Below are 21,219 nucleotides of genomic sequence, written 5' to 3'. Positions count from 1 at the left end.
AGATATCTTTTGAAATCCGAATCAACCAACCCATTCATCAAAGCCATCACGGCTATCTCCTGTTGCAACCTCGGAATTGTGTTTGCCTCATTATTAAATCTCCTGATATAATCCCTCAAAGATTCATCCGGTTTCTGCTCTACAGCCATCAATTCTCCAGAAGTTCTCTGCCTTACACTATTACTGACATATTGCCCTACAAACATCTCAGTCAGTCTTTCAAAGCTGTCTACTGACCCAATTTCAAGGTTGTTGAACCAATCGGCTGCAGCCCCAATCAGAGTTGTCGGAAATACCTTGCACCAAACTGCATCCGAGTTTGTGTATAGCATCATGTGTCCCTCATAGGACGTTATGAATCTTGCTGGATCCCCTCTTCCATCATACCTACAAGTCGGCATTTTCACCTTCTCCATTGGTTGATCCAAGATGTGCTGGGCAAACGGGGATGCCCTTAACTGCACCACCGTGCGCACTGCTTGCCCTTCCACTTGCGAACTCCTTTGTTGCTGAGTTCTGGTGCTCATAGCACGGCTCGAGGATTGTTCATCCTGCCGTAATGTTGTATGCGTCCTTACCGGCGACTCATGTCGGGGCCTCCTTGACGGGTTCTCCAACTGATTATACTGTTCTTCTTGGTTTCGGTGCAATACTCCTCTTTCTGCCTGAGCAGCTTCTCTTTCAGCTCGTGCTGCCTCTGCTTCCTTCCTTTTCCTACTCATTGCACTCATCACCCTGGCAGCCGTTTCCAACTCATCCGGGGTGAATGCTGCCATAGGATCCTCTGCCTCCCCTCCTCCTGCTGGGGGAGTTATCGGCATTTGGAACTGGTTATCCTCTAGGGTATGGGTTTCATCTACTATCTCCACCTGGGGTTGTCCTACTGGTGTTCCATTGTTTCCAGTCATGATTGTTGTTGTTATACACGTGTTTTATTTTTGTGTGAGGTTCTTAGGCGATAGAAGTGATCAACTGCTCCCCTCCTTCTAGCGCCAAATTGTTTCTGTCTGATCCCGACTCCACAGAGAACTTGGACTTGAGATCCTGATACTCCTATCGGCAAGCTGAGAACCTACACAATGAGAAGAAGTTAGCTAACCCCGGGGTAATCCGGGGATAACCACTCCGATGATAAAGTCAGAAAGGTGTTTAAGAAAAAGAAAGTAAGAGAGAGAGAAAGTAGAGAGAGATTAGAGAGATAAAGAGTGTAATTAATGTCCTCATTAATGAGGTCTTACCTACTATTTATAATGGTTTATCTTGACAGGTGGCTCTCATCCATGCAGAGCCTTTTGTGCCAAGTGTCGAGCTTCTGTTGCCACGTGTTACATTTCGGTGGGCCGACATGTCTTCAATCTGTGACATATCAGCATCTTCTCCATGATTACTAAAACCTGATCATGTTTTCATAAGATATCGGTCATGCCAGATATCATCCCATACACCTACTACTGATTTGAGTGGTTAGGGAAGTACTCAGGCACATTTAATTCTTTTGCAGCAATAAATGCTAGAGCATGGATTAACCGAAGTTAAAAAGTTAGATTATGTCGGTAAAAATCTTCTTTCCGTGTGCAGCGGCAGACAGTAATGCCTTTTACAAATTAGGAGTACATTAGTCAACTTAATTATAATGCCATGTACAAGTAATAATCATTGACCTCTTTTAGGCTATTGTAATTAAGGAGTTAACTAATCCTGCACTACATGTCTAATGTAAAGCTTAATCAAGTGGTTTATAATTTGTATTTCCCAATAAAGCTTTTGTCATTTCATTGAACTATGATGAGATAGATGTATAATATAGGCTATATGATTGGAGATACAAAAGTTTCTAGTTTTTCATACACTAGTTTAGCCTTCACTAGTTAGCGGAAAAACATATCTTTGTCCATTATTGCCCCATTTGCATAGTTGCATTATCTTGCATTCATGAGTCATTTAAGTAAACAAGCCACTCTTTTTTCTACTGTAACTTTTTGTTCGTCCCCACTTATTAGATGGTGTTTGGTGTTGAATATTACGGAGTAGATAGTTGCATCTGACAGCTTGTTGGGGACGCAGCTATAATAAAGTATAAATTATGTTATTGGGACAGTCATGGAACATGTTTACAACTTTCAAGGTCATGCATTTTTTTAATTTAATTGGTAATGAAGTCAAGAATTCCCTTCTATGCTGAGAAAATAACTGACACTCACTTGATATAGTAGGACACTCGCTCTCGCAAAGAGGGGAAAGAGGCCCGAATGAGTCATCTAGGTATTATTGATTACAAGCGAGGGATGAAAATTTCGAGGTAATAGAACTCAATGTAAGTATTTTGAATGCTGAAGCTAGTATCCTCTATATTTAATAATGCATTATGCTAAACATACATGATTCATATGACAAGATGTGGGTTTTGAATGAGTTGGGCCTTTTTCTAGCCCTTGTTGCACATGATTTAGTGTAGTTGATTTGCAATTGTAAAGCAAAAGAGGGTGTGAGGGAATGAGAGAAGTTAGAGAACATGGACAGGAATTGAGTGGGCTAGGAATTAAACTTGTAACAATTAAAACAACAATGATTATTAAAAATAAAATAAAATAAAATAAAAATTTAGAAGAGGAGATAGATCCTTTTTTCTAATCAACATCCCAAATTTCATGTAATCACTATTAGTGTCTCCAAATAGAATAGTCTCATAAGTTTGAAGGATTTTTTAATTTGGCACTTTTGTTAGTAGACTTCAAGATGTGTATGCTTGCTGTTTGCACCTTTGAGTAGGCATCAAGATATGCTTTTATCAGCTTTAGGCTTCGCTGGAAAAGTTAAAGGCAAGGATAAGAGATGGGTCGGTGTAGCCTCATCAATTGGGCCCATCTGTATAAAGCCTTTTACTGGACTTACTGGGACAATTTAGTGGGCTAAGTTGAGTAATTCTTTCGGTCCATGGCTAACTGGTATCCACACATACCAGTCCAAAGTCCAAAGCCTGTAAGTGTAAACTATAGAGATATACTGCTGCTCAATTTGGTTGAATGTATGCATATTAGGAATGGAATGGATTGCTCTACTTTGATGAACATAAAATTGATAGAATTGTCATTTTGCATTGTTTTATGAATGACTCCTGACTTTGTCTATATAAATTTGGGAGCATAAAATGTGTGTTTCTTTTTTTATATAGGGTTAAGCCTGTATTTTTATTGTGCTTTGGAAGTTTGTTACATTATGTTCTGTGAGACTGTGACTTGTGTCCATTTATATGTTGAAAGAGCATCTTTGGTGAACTCATGAACTTGTAGTATTGTAGTAAGTGTTAGAAGCATGTTTTGGCTCTTTTTTTTTTTTTGAAAGGGATGTTTTGGCTCTTTTTTTTTTTTTTGAAAGGGATGTTTTGGCTCTTTGATTACAAATCAAGAGCATCTACATATCTCCAAAACAGAGGATAAATTACAAGCAGATTATTTTTCAACTTGAATTCAAGTGATTGTGGCAGGCACATACATTAAAGTATTATACTGAGCAATGACTTCAATCTGAGGGAAACTGTCACAGCTTCTAAGAGCTGGGTACAACTCATTAATTCTTCTTCTAGTTAGGTCATAAAAGCAAAAATTTTAAATGATTGTGACCTCCTTTATACTACGTATTTTTTATCCGTCAAACGTTTACCTGATTACCTACTTGTGTTATGTATTAAACTACTAGGATTACAGATTTGATTTTTTTCATGTCTTTTTCTACTTATAAAGTCTTATTTTAGGAAATAAATACGGATTTAAGGTCAGTTGGAGGTTAACAAATCATTATTTTATGTACTTCATCTTAGGTGAATAGTATAATAAGAATATGGTTATTATTTTCGAATTTTTATAACTTTATTGATTGGTGGGATAACAAGAATTTATTTTTACCTATTCTCTTCACGTAACCTTATTTTAGGAAACAATTATTGGTTTAAGGGTGAGATAGGTGATTAATAAATGCTTATTTCATGTACTCCATAGTTATTAGTGTAAAGATATGCAATGTTATTCAATGTATACTACAGTACTTGATTTTAGCATTTAGGTGGAATAGTGTACTATGTAACTATGATTTTTTTTTTTATACATTTGACTATATTTCTCATATTATCTCTCCCTTTATAATTGACAATCTAATTAACAAAACATGTATTTCGAGCTGAATATTTTCACATGAAATCGCATAAATCTAGTGATGCTGAAATGAACACATAATCTCCCTCTTCATTAGCCATATGACCACCTCAACTCCATTCATATCTGCTTATGTAGACTGAAATGGGCGGTAGTCCGTGAAGGACACACGAATTCTAGACCATGTGGGCCCAAAACCAATAGGATCTTAAGGACCTTACCTTCAATTTAAACTTGTAGGTCCTTCACTCTCCTTCCACGTAGTCCAATTTAGTGTTTTTTTTTTTTTTTTTTTTTTTCTCCACATTATCCTTTTTCTATATACAGGTATCTGGAATCTTAATCTGACGGCTAATATCTCAAGTTGCCAAAGATAAATAAAAGTCGAAATTTCCTCCGATAGAATAAGATAAAAAAAACCATACTTTAGCTACCAAATATAACGACTTTTAGCTTTTATTTTATTTTATTTTGGATTTTGGAATACAACGAACTTTGGCAATACATAAGGAGATCAGAGATATTCTGGAGAGAGAAAAAGAAAAGGCGAAGGATGGCTGTTGTGGTAAAGGCAACTCCGTTAACGTTTGTGGTACACGCGCTAGCGGTGGCATGCGCAGTGATGGTATTGGTTTGGTGCATCCACTTCCGAGGTGGTTTGGCCTGGGAAGCTACCAATAAAAGCCTCATCTTCAACGTATGTTCCCTAACTACCATTCCCTCATTTTTGATCTTGCCCTTTTATTTTATTTTTTTACTTCCCTTTTTTGCTTTACATCTGTAGTGTCATTTTACATTTTTAATTGTCCCAAGGATAGGACTGATGATTTTATTTTACTGAAATTGGGAATTTGATCAATGATTATAGTTCCCAATTTGGTGGGAACACCAAAAAAAAAAAAAAAAAAAAAAAAAAAAAAAAACTTTACAAGGAAAAAAAAAACTTTATAAGTTTATTTTTGAATCAGCTATAAGCACTAATGGGAGTCTGTGTAATTGGAGGGTGTGTTAGTATTCTATTGTCTGCTTGTATCTCTCAGAAGATGATAATTTTGGACTTTTGGTTGGTTTAGGTATGAGATAGGTGTGTATGTGACAATTAAAATTGCACATGTTTTTGACTTTCTATATTTATTAGTATTAGTATGTGAGCAGTTGGAAGCCCATTGGCTTTAGTGTCTAGATGATTGTCTTTAACAAATGATAAAGAGTAGTTATTTGGAACTTGGAAGAATGTGTCTAGTTGTCTAGATGATACAAGTCTATTTAGCCCTTTCGTTGAGTTTGATATAGTGCAACCAAGACTTGTGTTTCTAAATTTTCTTTTTTTTTTTATTAAAGGTGAAGTTATTCCTTGAACATCCTTGATGAAAAATGGTACTAGTAAGAGAAACCCCAAGGTTAAATCTGAGATAATAGTGTGAAATAACTCAATATGCAAGGAAAATAAATTGTCCTTTATAAGTCTTTCAGGATTCCCAAACTATTATGCAAGGAAAATATATACTCAGTATTTTGAAATTGCATATGCTATGATATATCAAACCTCCTGCTAACATAGATTGTTCATGTCAATATAAGATGAGTTGTTTTGTCCCTTTGTGGAAATGTTTTAGGATTGCGGATAGAATAGATTTTGGTGAGCTGGATCTCCTTGGCCCTTTCTATCTGATTCATGTGGAACGTGTGAAACATGGTGTTATTTAAACAGTGAAAACAATTTCTTTAATAATTTAGTCTTGCTTTTTTAAATATGTGCTTTATTCAATTTGGCAGCTGGTGATTGACTCTGAAGCGCTTCTTTACAATGTTTGCTAACTTACCCTATTAAGATAAGGTTTATTTTTAATCGTTAATGTATTACGGAGTAGAATTAAAAGGTGATGTTGGCAGTATTGGGACTTGAAGATCCATTAGAAGGAAGGTACTTGCTGGTCATTAAAAAGAAGAGATTGCTTTAATACATACTCTGGTTTTTGGAACAGATGTAATTTTGAAGAGAAATTCGTCATAGGTTAATCACTGAAGTTGGTTCTAGGAAATTAGCTAGTGAGCAAGTCACGGTGTGAGGTATGAATATTTTTAAATGATAGGTCAAGTGAAGTGAAGTGTGTGAGTCAATTTGAACTAATTCCCCATCCTTTATACTTTGAATAGCGTTTATAGTAGGTGTACTTGATCTTTGTTTACTGGACTAGTGCTTCTTTAGGTTTCATATTCCATCTTTTTCAATTATTATTATCCGATGAAGTAGTTGGTTGTCTCTTTAAATGTGGCTATGAGACTTCAGAACATCAAGCTTTAATTAATAAGGTAACAAAATGCTAGCTTACAGAAAGGTTAACAAATACATTAGAATGATCTATTTTCTTTATGGAGGAAGGATTAGACATGTGTCTTTCTGTTATTTAAAACATCTGTATTAAACTTGAAGGTAGCTTGCATTGCTTGCATTGTAACTTCTCCCGAACTAAAATATAAAGCTAGTTAGGCAATATCATCCACTACCCATTTCATGTACCAAGGTAGCTATGATGTAAACCTGCTTTATCAGCAATGTTGTCACTTTGATGGGATTTGTTGAACAGTCTGGATTTACACTGAGCACTAACCATTAGCTATTTCTTTTGACAGATTCATCCTGTTTTGATGCTGATTGGTTTCATAATACTTGGAGGTGAAGGTAATAGATCAGACAAACTCTTAATCTATAACATATTAGTATCAGTTTTTAAATTAGCTGAAAATTCAGGTTGTCTTTGTAACATACTAATTACAATTCAATTGTGCAGCAATTGTAAGCTACAAATCTCTGCCCTTCAAGAAAGAAGTGAAGAAAGTGATTCATCTAGTGCTGCATGCTGTTGCACTAATTCTTGGTATTGTTGGTATATGGGCTGCATTTAAATTCCATAATGAGAGTTCAATCCTGAACTTGTACAGCTTGCACTCATGGCTTGGGATCGGCATCATTGTCCTCTATGGCCTTCAGGTAAATTCTTATACTTTACTAAAATTCATTAAAGGATGCAGATGTCAAGCTTATGATTCAGGAAATACTGTAACCTCATGAGCCATGATCAATAAAAAGTGGAAACTACCAAGCTTACTACTCATGGATGGAAAATGTGAATTCTTCATAGCTACTAATTGGATGATTTCAGAAACTTAGCGGCCGAGAGGGATTTGGGCTACAAATAAATTTAATTTAATGTGATTGAAAATTGGCAACACATAAGCAACTGGGGCAAAACTTGTAAAAGTGACTATTCATCCATGACTGCTCTGCTCCCCTTCAGTCCTTCACATTTTGTGATCTTTAATAAGTTCTGTTGGTAAGTGACAGTCACACGATTTCAGCCCGACAAGATAGAACTGTTTACTGATGTCTGACTAACCTTTGTGTCATAATGAATTCTGAAGACGGTTTCTTTAACAATTAACCAGCATAAAACTATATAAGTATAGTACAACTATATTGCTGGATTGCTGTCAATTGTTGTGGTTAGTATCTTTAAAATATAGACCCGTGAGTGTTTTTTCCCTCAACTTCTAACTGTGGTACAAACTGTTGGGACAATTTTTGCAGTGGGTATATGGATTTGTAACATTCTTCTACCCAGGAGGGAGCTCATCCCTGAGAGCTGATTCACTTCCATGGCATGTTCTGTTCGGAATATTTGTGTATTCATTAGCCATTGCAAATGCAGCAATAGGGTTCCTGGAGAAGCTTACCTTCCTTGAGAGTGCAGGCCTTGACAAGGTTGGTGCAGAGGCTTATCTTGTCAACTTCACTGCCATCGCCACTGTACTGTTTGGTGCGTTTGTTTTGTTCACGGTGTATGCTCAGAAGGATCAGGAACCAGAGGAGGAATATAGCAGCTATTCTGCTATTTAAATGTCTGGTATTCACTTATAGGAGATAGGGAAAACAGGAACGAAGAATATCATACCATTCTGATTGCTTGTTTCCCTGTATTATTATTTTCGAGCTTGATGTATAGTCATGTTGGTATCAGCTACGTAGTATATTTTTATGTAAGTGACAATCTTGTTAGTGGTCTCATGAAGTGAAAATAATACGTAGTAGTACCTTTGTTGCTAAGTACAGTGAACACCTTTTGTTACACTACATCTGGATTCTGGAATTGATGGTTATATTACTACTAATCCTAGTAAGGCAAACTTTAGTATCATACGCAAAGATTGTTTGCTCATCTGTCGTCTTATGGTTGTATTGTAGACGAGAGATATCCCCATCTGTATAATTGACATCCTGAACAAAATAAAGATTAACGATAACTACGTTTAATTTTCTTAAATTGAAACATATTAAAGCTATTATAATGATTTAACACTAATTATCTACAGCTATACTACTCTGTTAATGTGTACACAGTATGGCCAAAATGGCATAATCTCACCAAATATCAGTTCACATCATGGGTCCTGAGTGGATTGTCTCGCCTGTATCATGATCATGAACATAAAGAGTATAAAAATATATGAAATCATACTCAACATTTGATTTAATAATAATTAATTGATTCAAGAGTTAATACAATGGGCTGTATAATATGATTGGCTAACTTGTCGATTTGCTTGGTGAGTCTACCTTCCAATGATTTGTATTCAATCAACAAGCCTTAGCAGTTGGAAACAATCCGGAAATTTTTCTAATGGGAAGGACACGGAACTACCACGTCATCTTCTTATTAATTAGTTTCTTTACACGTATAATTCATCGTATTCTTTTATCTAATTAACCTTAGTCAATCTACTATGTAACACTTAACTATTCAACAACTTTGTTAAGTAAAAAATAGAAAATCATTTATTGCTCAAGATATCATTCAAGAACAACTATTTTTATTTAGAAATAACAAAAAAGTATCCTCCAAAATAGGAATTTCTTTATTTTTGTTTGTTTAAGATAACCAAAACAGGAAATCAAAAAAACACTAAACATAGAAAACAAGTCTTCAAAAAAAAAAAAAAAAAAAAAAGGGTGCGGTCAACATATCCCCTATTTGTAACTTATGAAGCCAAATTCATAGTGACTACATACTAATGTAGTAATTTACCTGCTTTTACATCTCACTTTATTATCAAATTATCATCATTAAAAATTAAAATATTGAATATTAATTATTTACCAAATACAAGAATATACTGTAAGATAAAATTAATAATTATAAGAAACGTAAAAAGAGGAGAAAAAGAATGCAAAGTATGAAAAGGCCATTCTGGCTTATTTATTTCTGGGTTTGCTTGATTACTTACACCAATAAATCATTCAACCTTAGTTTTCATTCCAGCTAATATAACAACTACTGTCAAAAACACCCTAATATAAACTACTGTCTTTATCACAAACTCCCCTCAACTTCTTTCTTATCTGATTTTATTGCTTTTGTTTTGTTGGGTTTTTCTTGTAACAAAGTATAATAATAATAAACTTGGTATTATTATCAATACCAAGTGATAAACATGGCAACAACAGCAGAGGAAACAGCTAAGATGGTGGAGACTCAAACTGTCGTGCCGCCGCCACCGCAAACTCCTCCGCAAGATTCACCTGCGCCGGCCGTAGAGGCGCAGGAAACTGTGGTTGTTGCTGAAGAGAAAGCTGTGGAAGAAACTCAACCACCTCCTCCTGCAACCACTGAGGAAGTTCCTGAAACCCCTGCTTCTGTTGAAAGTTAGTTATAATATTCCTCTGTTTTTTTTTTTTTTTAAATTTAATTTTTTATATCTTTTGGTTTAATTTTTATAATTTTATATTGTTTGTATGGTATTTTGTGGATATTATAACACTCCAATATTATTATTTTTTTGTTATTTTTGATGGGGGTTTTAATTACTCTGAATTTGTCCATGTGTGAGTTTGGTTTGAGTAGATTAAAGGCGCTTCATGCTGTATTTAGAATTTTTTTATAAATGGGGTTTTATTTTTTTAAGAAAAGTTGTTACAATGATTTTTTTTTTTTTTTTTTTTTTTTTTTGATATTATGGTTTTGATTAATGCATAGGATTTCTAATATGATATCAAGTGATGGTGAGATGATTAAAATGACCAACTAATAAACAGGTCCTTTTAAGAAAATCATGTAATAGCCAAATATCCATTGATGAGTAGTATTCATGGATAAGTGCTTTTAATCATGCTTTTTTTTTTTTTTTTTTTTGCAATATGATTTTGAATGGTTACAAAGATATAGATTTTCATGGGTTTTCGATTTTTTATTATTATATATTTTTTTTTCTAATTGTGTTTTTAAAAATCTATGGTATGGTTGATATGATTAAAATTTGATATTTAGCTACCAATTTTTGTCCCTAATTCTATTTAGTTTAGTGAGGCTTGAATTTTGATACTTATTGAATGATATAGCTCACCAAAAGAAAAGTACACTTTGTACAATTTTTGTTTCTGGTACTCAAGCTTGAAATAGGTACTAAATCTTTAAAAAGTGTATGTTCCTAAAAAAGAAAGTAATATGTTCACTGCAATAGTTCATAATCTACATGAAATTGATTTACTGACTACGAAAAGATGACAAAAGGATCTTTTGCTCTAGCGTACGCTTAAGATTTCATTATATTTTTTGTTTTTTGGTTCATAAGAAGCAACAAGACAATTTTGTTGAATTTGAACCTAAGTCTTAGGTTTGCTCCTTTACGGCTTTATCATCTGAGCGAGCTTACATAGGCCACTCGGCCTTAATCTAAGCACGATCAGATGATAAGCTTGAACCTTAGTCTTGAGTATATCACTTTGTACTTAATGACACTAACAAGTAACAAGTAGTGTGCATATAAATGAAACCAAAAAGTGATTTTTTGATTCAATCACTATGTTATTAACTTTTATAATGATATACTTGTAATTGACTTTTAGTAAATAATTTGATTTTAATGTGTTTATTGGACAGAGGTTACAGAATCATCTGAGGATAAGCCTAAAGAAGAGACGCCTGCTGAGGAGAAGCCTGTAGAGGAGAAGTCTTCAGAGGAAAAGCCTTTAGAGGGCTCAACTGGTAGAGGTAATATTGTCATTCATCTTATTGTAAATGAGTTCAGTATTTGTTATTGCGATTTTACATATATTTTGATTGTTGCATTCAGATGCTCAGCTTTCAAGAGTTCAAACCGAGAAGAGGAACTCATTGATCAAAGCATGGGAAGAAAGTGAGAAGTGCAAAGTCGAAAACAAGTAAGATTACTTTCAGTCATGTCATCATTCCATTGTTTTGTCTTGAAGTTGCTGAGGGACAGGCTGAATTACTGAAACACAATGTTTCGAATACAAATTTAAGTGAACCAGTCCTCAGAATGTTCTCTAGAGCTGTTCTTGGACAGATTTTACGTGTTACATGTTACAAATCTAGTATAGTTTGAACCATATTCTAGTTTTAAGCCTTTGTCGTCTGAATAATGCATATAAACGATACTCTTTGATGGAAAACATGGGACTCATTTATATACTAAATGAATTGAGCAGGGCACAAAAGAAAATTGCTGATGTAGAGGCATGGGAGAACAGCAGGAAAGCAACTGCTGAGGCTGAGTTAAAAAAGATGGAGGTATAGTATTGCCATTGATTTTGTCTCTTTGAGTATATTGTGATGCGCGATAGAAGGCTCTTTAGCTGATGAGGATTTCATGAGTGCAGGAAAAGTTGGAAAAGAAGAAGGCAGAATACGCGGAAAAAATGAAGAACAAAGTGGCAATGATTCACAAGGAAGCAGAGGAAAAGAAGGCGTCAATTGAAGCCAAACGTGCTGAGGATATTGTCAAAACAGAAGAGTTGGCTGCTAAATATCGCACCACAGGAAAGCCCCCCAAGAAAATTCTTGGTTTGTTCTGAGAAGAATATGTGAATATATTATATCAAAGGACAAGTGAATCAAACAAGCAATTAGATTGTGAAAAGGGTGAAAAGGAAAGAACAAAAAAGGTCTTAATTTATTTTTATTTGTACAAGTGTTCCATGGTTTATTTATTTAATTAGCAGGTGTATAGTTTGGGCAGACTTATGAAAATTTGTTACATGTTTGTTTTCTTATGTGGATATGATTTGTGATATGTACATAAGATGTGTATTGGACCACAAATATGTCTGATATCGTTTAGATTTTCCTGTTTTCTGTTACAAATTTGCAGTGCATATCTGATATCAGTAAGGATTTACAGCTCTTCAATATATCTTCATATTGCAAAGCTAGTGAAGTTCTCAGTAATCAGCAAATATGTTCTAAAATCTGTAGATAGGCATTACACACTAACTGCTTAAGAAGCGCGATCTACATATACAAAATGATCTTATGTTAATTTTGAAGCTAACCAGCACTGAATCAAGTTCTACTACACAAATATCAGATCACTGTCTTTCTCTAATCCTTGCTACTAACTTTAAAATTCCTGACAAAATTTGGCAAGATCGTATATTATGCAATTCATGCCTGTTAGTAAAAGTTCAGTGCAGGCACTAATCAGTTCTAATCACTTATTCACTTACTGGAGAATCCAGCAACATGTTCATTGCTATATCTGAAGAAGAATCACCTAAATCATCAGACCCTGAGTACGTCCCCTGCTGCTGCTGCTGCTCTTTCTTCACGCTTACAGGCTGCCAAACTTGGCCTGTCATACCTGAACAGGTCTCAATCTTCCGAAAGGACTCTCCGACTTCAGAGTTCCACAGAGACAGGAAGGTATCAGAGTTGTATGTAGGATATCCTAAGGGGAAGCAGAGGGACTCGTATGTTAACCGAGCCTCGGTTTCTACTCTGATACTCTCCCATTGTGCCATGTGCCTGGTTATATGTGTAGTTGTTGGGAACATGTAGGTGGTTGTGTGATTCTTAAAATGGGTGTTCCATTGATTCTTTACATCATTGTCTGTTCTTCCTGGCAGTTTTGCTGCTATTGCAGCCCACCTGCAGATATGGCATGAATACTAATTAATACATCTTAATTCTTAAGCACTGTTTAAACAAACCTAGGAGTTGAAAATTACTATGGGAAATGAAGAATTAGGGGCGTGTTTACACTGTTGTTAAAGCAATTTTAACCCCCATTATGATTTCTATGGGTTTCCGATTAATATGCTTCTAGGATTTTCATAGCTTCCTTTATTATTCGTAGGAAACTACAGGTTACACAATCGCCCGATCAGGTTAAGCTCATCCGAAATACACTGATTGGGTGCAATTAGACTTGTGCGCCCGATTGGGCAAATTTAACGTACAAAAGTCCTATTCGATGTGCGCCCGATTGGGCTACGCTTGTCCAATCAGCCTATTGAGCGATCAAACAATCCATTATAACATAGCTTGACTGGGCTAACTTAGCCCGATTGGGCCTAAGGTCAAAGTTTTTGACTTCTGTTAAAAATCTGTTGATGCTTCAAATATTCAAATTTGGACATAAAGTTGTATTAATATGAAACAGATGTAGTATATGACATTTGAACAACAATAAGATACCTATTGCCAAGAAGACCATGAAGTTGTTTAAGAATCTTGTTTTCATGGTCGGAGAAAGGCTCTCGTTTTATCTCAGGATTTAGATAGTTTACCCATCGAAGACGACAACTCTTTCCACATCGATCTAGGCCTATACATATAAACAATGTTACACTAAGACATAACGCATATCATGTAATATTACATGAATGAAAATCTATTTAATGTCACCTTTATTCAAATAAGAAAAGTCAAAACAACTGTAATATACTAGTGAAAATAATGTATAAAGGTGCAAAGAAGCACCAGTGGTCTAGTGGTAGAATAGTACCCTGCCACGGTACAGACCCGAGTTCGATTCCCGGCTGGTGCAATTTTTGTCCAAGACGATGATCTTATTTTAAAGTACAATGCATACTAATTTTTAATTTTTTTCATTATTGAAGAATGTTGTTACTATTATTTCACTTTGAATAAGACATGTTATTTAATAGAATAGCTCAATCAAACAATGGAATAGAAAAATCCAATGATTATATGAAAAAATTTCATCCAAAAGTTCGATAGAAAAACAATACTTACACCATCTGTAAATGATGTTCTTAGTTTGACTATTTTTGTAAGACAATCACCATTAAATCAAGAATAGCTCAATCAAACAATGGAATAGAAAATTCCAATGATTATATGAAAAAATTTCATCCAAAAGTTCGATAGAAAAACAATATTTCCACCATCTGTAAATGATGTTCTTATTTTGACAATTTTTGTAAGACAATCATCATTAAATCAACAATAACCTATACAGATGGTGGAAATATTGTTTTTCTATCGAAAAAATGCTAACCTGCAAGCTTAGGGAGAGAGTCCCAGTCACAAGGACGACCATTGTTGTTGCGAATAAAATCAATAAGCTTTTGATCTTCTTCAGGAGACCAACACCTTTTATTATTGAACATATTTTCATTATATTTCTTCTTCTTCTTATATTTTTTACAGCTTATTGTAGATGTGTTTTTTGTGATTTTTTTTATAACTACCATAATAATGTTTTTCAAAGGGGTACATTTGTTGATGAGTTTACAAAAAAAGGGACCTCTTATTTATAGCATTAAAAAGGTTGAGTAAACTACACACTTTACAAAAATTAAAGAACAAAAAAAAAAAAAAAAAAAAATTATCTACATAATTACATCAATGAGTGATAAGACTTTTCGAGGGAGGATGAATCTGAATCTGAATGTCTTTAAGTTAGAAGTGCAACATCCAGGTTTCTGAACATTAGTACATACTGACATACATAGTGCTGTATGTCATTTAATTACCATTTGCAACTATATTAAGTAATTTTCTGTTTTTTTTTTCTTTTCTTTTTTTTTATTTGGAAAAAAAGGTAAATTAATGTTTTTTGGAAGCAATATGTCGTTGTTTATGAGTAATGAACAATCATATAGACAAAACCATTCAATCTTGAGAGTTTATTTATTATAAACTTATTATGTGCGTGCACTAGTGTAGTGGCACGGAATTAGGAATTTATAATTGGAGGACGACAAATAAACATCATATAATTTGAGAATAAATAAATAAATAAATAAAATCCAAAAACCTTGAACACATAAAAAGTTTTACTCCGTAATAGCTAAAGTTTTACAACTCAATAATAGTTCAATAACCATATTAGATCGTACTTTGAAAGCAATCAATGATATACTCATTAAAAACTTGAAGGAACACATCTTTCTCATTCTTGTAAACATGAATTGTCCATTTATTGATGATTGGGTTGTTTTTTGGGGTTGGGCTTGTTTGAATTAGGTGAATCATTTGACATGTTCTAACCGAATTGAAAACTATAATTTTTTTTTTTACAAGGAAAACTATAAATTAATAATAGTTCAATTATCATATTCTATGTACAATCAAAATTATTAAAAAAGTTTAACATCCTTAACAAGTTAACAACCCTAACATTGGAGTTTAAACAAGTAACCAGTTAAAAAATTGGTTTTAAGAATTATAATTAGGAATTCAAACCATTCGAAATTGAGCTTTAAATAATTAACATAATAAAACAAAAAAGGATTTAAACAACGAAACTCAATTTTACACTTCTTATCTTAGTCGATCACGTTTATCATGTTTTTTTTTTCCTTCTAAATAAAAAAAAGTATTTTTTAAAAAAAAAGAGGGGGGAAAGTTGTCCCCTATTGTACCCCCTCCCCCCGCCTCTGTGTACACGTAAGTATGTAACTATGGTACAGAGTATATTCTTAGTTAATTACCAATCTATTACGAATGGCAGACGGTGTATACTTTTAAATAGGGGGTGTTGAGAACATTTGTGGTTCATCAAGTTATTTTATTGAATTTGCATAACATAAACATATATACATGAAATTAGAATTTTAAATTCCACTATGACTCAATTTTTGTGACTTATTTTCAGTTCAATCCTATATTCCTAGTGAACTTTTTTTCTTTAAAAAAAAAAAAAAAAAAAGATATTGATGATATTAATAATATGGATTGCCCCAAACTGTCAAATCGGACCCTTTTAAGCTTTTATAGTTTCATAACTTTGTTATAAATTTTGAAATCAAATTTCATCTACGTCCAACCACTCAATATAATTCATGCTTCTTCTATACGCTAAATACTAGTACTACGTAATTAAATATCCTATACTTGTATAAATGGAGAACATTACTAAGGACAGCCGAGCTAGGAAAACCTAAAGTATGTAATCTTGCAGGAATGCTTAAATTGCATTTAAAATTATCGCTCGCATTAATTTGTTAGCTTTAAGAACATGTACTTTCTTCCATTTTTTATTATGAGAAAAATCCCAAAAATATGTAGTACACCACTTGGATATTAAATAGTCTTTTGTGTTTGACAAAGAGAGTATGTGTCAGAGTTTTTGTGGACTAAACTTTACTTGTAGTCTTTTTCGAGTAGTAAGATTTTGTTTTAGGTGAGATTTAATAATTACTACTCCCTCCGTATTTTTTTAAGTGATACATATTGACCGGTACATAGTTTTAGACAATTTAATTGACTTAAATAAAATAAGATAAGAGGTAAGTGGGGTAGTGGAGTATTAAAGAATTGTTAAAAAATAGATAGTGGGGTTAATAGTTTATTGAAAAGTAATGAATGTGAGATGAAAGATATAATAAAATAGTAGTAGTGGGTTTGGGTGGGGACCGTGAGAGGAGAGAGATATAATATTTTAATGTATTGTTTTGCCAAAAAAGGAAATGTATCACTTAAAAAAAACACGACCAGAAATGAAAAATGTATCACTCAAAAAAACAAGGAGGGAGTATAAATAATATGACAAAATAATTATCTGAATTTTCCTGCATGTATGAATTTAGTGACTGTCCTGAAAGCAAAGAATGAAATTATCTAGATTTACGTGATTTTTTCTATGACTATTTTCAGCTATTTATTAGATATGAACTACCTCGATCATTCTATCTATCCCCCTTGTTTCTATATTTTGTAAAAGAAATCTAGAGAATGAAAGACTTAAAAAACATTAACCCTATTAATTAGATATGTACTACCTCTTTATCATATTTTGCTTAGGTAGTGCATGTTGCACTTATACTAATCTTTCGTACACTAATCATAATTAAAAAGTGTCGAGGATGTATAAAACATAATATTCTACCTAAAAAAAAAAAAATAACTCTCTGTATCTCTGATCCTTTTGTTTTTGCCTCAATTTTATTTTTGATTGGTATTTTGTATGTACCGTGACTATGAATTTTATAGAAAATCATTTCTTTATTTTCCTGTTTACTAAATTTAGTCCTATTGCGGAGTAATTTTTTTTCCTTATCTATTCCACTGCTTATAATTATTTGACAATTTGTAACATAAAATTAACAAAATTTAAATATTTCAAAAGGGAAACTTTAACCGATAATATATATTTAATTATCAATAATTAAATTATAAAACAAATTGATACAATATTAAAATTGTATATTAAGATGATTTTAGTAAGTAACTGTATAATTATACTTTATATATTAAGTATAAATAACAAAAATTGATTAAAGTGATTATTAGGTGAATAATGCAAAAGTTAAGTGTAGCATTTATTTTGTACTACGTATAAAAGTACTCCGTAGTAGTTTTATCTACTTTGTATGCTTTACTCCAATGTGACACATTATTAATTATTGTAAGAAATTAATTGTGCTACTCTACTATGTCTAGGACTCTAGATGTATCTTGAATGCATGAATAGTAAAGTTGAATTTTCAAACCTTTGTAAATTTAAATTTTTGTCCAATTAGCTTTCTTAAGAAAAGAATCCCAATGTATTCTATACATGTATATACTTGCACAAAAATTCTAGACATCTATCTTTATTTCTGCATCTAGAAAATGATGCGGAGTAACAGAGTAAGTTTAAAGTATTTGTTATTTTCACATACATTTTTCACAAATTTATAAATCAATCAAAGTATATTAATACCAAATCATCATTATTTCAAAACATTCATTATATTGATAAAATTAGACTAGGATAACTAATTTTAGATAAAGGGTTTGTTCTCTTCAGCTTATTTTCAGTTCAGTTTAGTTCCAATAAGTTCAGTTCAATTCAGCTTCAATTAGTTCAGTTCAGTCAATCAGAACAGGCTCGGAAAGAATTATCATTCATCTTTCTCTCTTTTCTTCATATAAACATTCATTGCAGAATTCGCTTGACAAAGTAAAAGATTTATCATTCATCTTTCTCTCTTTTTTCTTCATGCTCAAGAAAGCTCAAACATAATTTGTTGCTTTTTCAAAAGTGCGTGGATTCACCACATTATCAATGTGAGTTAAAAAAAAGGACAATGTTCATAAAAGGAATAAAATAACCACCTTCATAATGTAACATTTGGACAAATTAAGTTATAAAGTAAAAGAAATGCTAAAAGCATAAAAGTGAGGCAAAGTGGCAAACTTCATACACGCAAGGCAAAGGCTAAAAACACAATATTGAATCAAGGACAAGTATATTCTTATAATTTAATCATCTTCTTAGCTTGAAAAAAAAAAATAATGGCATAACATAGTATTAAGTCATAAGGAATTACTTGATCTCCAAGTTATCTTATCTTTATAAAGACCCTTCTTTATTCCATTTTTCCCCTAGTACGCTCTAATAATTATCTTTAGTTTGTAATCTCAAAATTATATAAAGCAATCTTTAATTAAAGCATAATCACAAAACAAAATTAAATGGTTAAGCTAACAATAATTGGAAGAATTAGAGATGGCATGCCAATGTCACAAGGTCTAAGGTATGCCAATGAAGATTACAACAACATACCATACTACAAACAACAAGCTGAATTCATTCTCAAAGAAATCTCAAGAGGTTCTTTAGCACCTAATCCAAAGATGACCATTCGCCTCGATCATCAACATTCTTTCAAGTATAACATCCCTAGCAAGTTCCCCTCTAAAGTTTTGATTTAATTTACACGAATTTGTATTGCTAACATAATTTTTCTAATGGTCATTATAAGTTGTTTGGTAGCTTGTGGTGTTTGCTTCATCACATTGTGTGATTCTTCATATCCAAGAACACTAGCCTTTCATTACCTTGAGGATTTGAGACAAGAGTTAGAGAAATTTCAAAGCGATCAACTTATGGATAAAATTACTAGACCATATAGTTTTGTCAAGTTTGGTAAGCATTTCTTACTTGTATTGTTAATATTGTTTTCCTCTTTTGTTTGTTAATTTGATTATCTTGAAGATGTTTATAGCGCGAAATTAAATCCTATGATTTTATTTTTAACTTGTGTGATTATATGTAGACAGTGTGATTATCAACATTAGGAAACAATATGTTGACACAAGAACACAAGCTAATCTAAAGAAGTTGAATGCTAATCGCGGACAAGAGTTGAGTATATCAATAGAAACTATGTCTGCAGTTATAGAAAATAGAAAGCAATTAGGTAAATTAAAAATGCTCTTTCTCCAATTATTTAGCTCATATTTTCAATGAATTTTGTGAAAAGCTAAACTAAATTGTTTTCATTGCTTTTAAATTACTAGATTATATGGAAAGAGTTGTGATGGCTTCTCCTCAAATTGTTTCACCAATATGGGGTTCTCGGCGTCTTGAGGTACACAATCTTTAATTCGAAAGAACGATTTTGTAGAGGTGATCAATGGGCGGGGCGAGGCGGGTTCGGGCCGGGCCAACGTATAAATATGCCAATTTATCGGGTTGGGCCAAACTTCAGGCCGGAAAATGTACTGTGTGTCCAACTCCGTCCAAACTAAACGGGCCAGTCGGATTTTTCGGGCCGGGAAAAAAAACCAACTAAAATTGCATAAAATTGATTTCCCAAGTTGGGCAAAATTTTTAAAAATCAGGCGGGCCAGGCCTGACCCGATTTCGGGCCGGAAACAGTTCTCCAAAGCCCGCCCAAAATCGGGATTGATCACCTCTACGATTTTGAAGATTAAAAATGATACAAAAGTAAGCTTACAATTCATCATGTGCAACAGATTATCGCGTTGAAATGGACACCAATTGGCATTTCAATTAGTGTTGTGGTCGTTCTTCTGCTGTGGGCGTCTTTGATCATGGCAGATTATGTTGTCTTGTGCTCGTGACACAACGTTGCAGAAACTCTCCAATTGAGTGAATATATATGTGCTATCTCAATAAGTGAAAGACTAGAAGAATAAAAGCTCTCAAGATTAGTGCTTCTCTAATGTCAACAAATTTGAACGAACCAAGATAATTTCTCTTTATCTTATGGAGTGAGTTAACTTCAAAGTAGATAAAGAATAACAATAAGATTGTTTATGCAATACAAGGAAAATTCATTATGTGGCACATTATCTGTTATAAAGAACATATACTATTTTTCTTAATTGGTTTAAGAATCAAGATATAATTCCTTTCCTTAAAAGTATTAATGGTCAATTTGTTGAGAACATTGTATTGTGAATCTTGTGATCATTATTTAGGTCACTAATCTGCTTGGGCCTCCTTACTTGGTTTTCAAGTTCCAACCGCCCAAAGTAATATCTTTATTGATTTTAGGTTTGATTAGTTGATTACCCACAAATAAAAAATAGTGCTAAGGTTTGATTAGTTTATTACCCACAATTACATGTGGTTGATAATAGTAATATTAATTGTAATTTGGTCAAAAGACTCTTTTGTTCTTCAAAGTTAATCTAAGGTTTAAAAGCATATAGACATAGTCATTCTAATTTATGACGTTGTAGACGTGTAAGGTTTGTTGTATTTTACAATATGTACCAATTAAAAATTTAAGACATCTAATAGTTGTAAATCTGTAATATTGACAATTCTAAGCCCAAGTGCGTATTCAAAATTAAGGATTCCAAAATGAATAGTATATTGACAATTTTAAGCCCAAGTGTGTATCCAAAAATAAGGATTCCAAAATAAATAGTATGTGTGCATCTCAAGTTTTAACTTAATAGTTTATAGTTAGTTTACTTCAAGATTTGTACATATCATTATTTTTCCATAATATTAAAAACATTATTGACTTGACTTTTTTTATATATATATAAATTTATTGGGCCTC

The 21,219-nt window shown here is 33.0% G+C and overlaps 3 protein-coding genes, 1 non-coding gene and 1 pseudogene across 5 annotated transcripts; 4 read left to right on the top strand and 1 right to left on the bottom strand.

Moving 5' to 3' along the window:
- The first annotated feature begins 4,539 nt into the window (after positions 1–4,539).
- Positions 4,540–8,318, top strand: LOC145631505 (transmembrane ascorbate ferrireductase 1-like). The gene is made up of 4 exons (XM_081683603.1): positions 4,540–4,845; positions 6,783–6,831; positions 6,941–7,140; positions 7,738–8,318. Exons 1-4 carry the CDS (start codon positions 4,702–4,704, stop codon positions 8,044–8,046), a joined length of 702 nt encoding a protein of 233 aa, XP_081539729.1. The 5' UTR covers positions 4,540–4,701; the 3' UTR covers positions 8,047–8,318.
- A 1,045-nt stretch (positions 8,319–9,363) lies between these two features.
- Positions 9,364–12,290, top strand: LOC145631504 (remorin-like). The gene is made up of 5 exons (XM_081683602.1): positions 9,364–9,849; positions 11,084–11,194; positions 11,277–11,364; positions 11,653–11,734; positions 11,824–12,290. Exons 1-5 carry the CDS (start codon positions 9,639–9,641, stop codon positions 12,016–12,018), a joined length of 687 nt encoding a protein of 228 aa, XP_081539728.1. The 5' UTR covers positions 9,364–9,638; the 3' UTR covers positions 12,019–12,290.
- Positions 12,291–12,657: 367 nt separating this feature from the next.
- On the bottom strand, positions 12,658–14,723 carry LOC145631305 (transcription factor MYB17 pseudogene; annotated as a pseudogene). The gene is made up of 3 exons (XR_014112383.1): positions 14,466–14,723; positions 13,640–13,769; positions 12,658–13,090 (listed from the first exon to the last, which is right to left on the bottom strand). The product of XR_014112383.1 is annotated as a transcription factor MYB17 pseudogene (transcript).
- Positions 13,921–13,991, top strand: TRNAG-GCC (transfer RNA glycine (anticodon GCC)). Its single transcript has one exon. It is a non-coding gene; the product is annotated as a tRNA-Gly (tRNA).
- A 4,086-nt stretch (positions 14,724–18,809) lies between the features above and the next one.
- LOC145630050 (25.3 kDa vesicle transport protein SEC22-1-like) lies at positions 18,810–20,383 on the top strand. The gene is made up of 5 exons (XM_081682285.1): positions 18,810–19,068; positions 19,162–19,325; positions 19,456–19,599; positions 19,700–19,770; positions 20,159–20,383. The coding sequence occupies exons 1-5, from the start codon at positions 18,872–18,874 to the stop codon at positions 20,264–20,266; spliced, it is 684 nt and encodes a 227-aa protein (XP_081538411.1). The 5' UTR covers positions 18,810–18,871; the 3' UTR covers positions 20,267–20,383.
- The last annotated feature ends 836 nt before the right edge of the window (positions 20,384–21,219 follow it).

This window comes from Chenopodium album, chromosome 5, assembly GCF_948465745.1.
Source record: "Chenopodium album chromosome 5, dcCheAlbu1.1, whole genome shotgun sequence".
In the NCBI taxonomy this organism is placed as follows: domain Eukaryota; kingdom Viridiplantae; phylum Streptophyta; class Magnoliopsida; order Caryophyllales; family Amaranthaceae; genus Chenopodium; species Chenopodium album.
The sequence above is the reverse complement of the archived record's forward strand: the minus strand, read 5'-3'. Positions and strand labels throughout refer to the sequence as shown.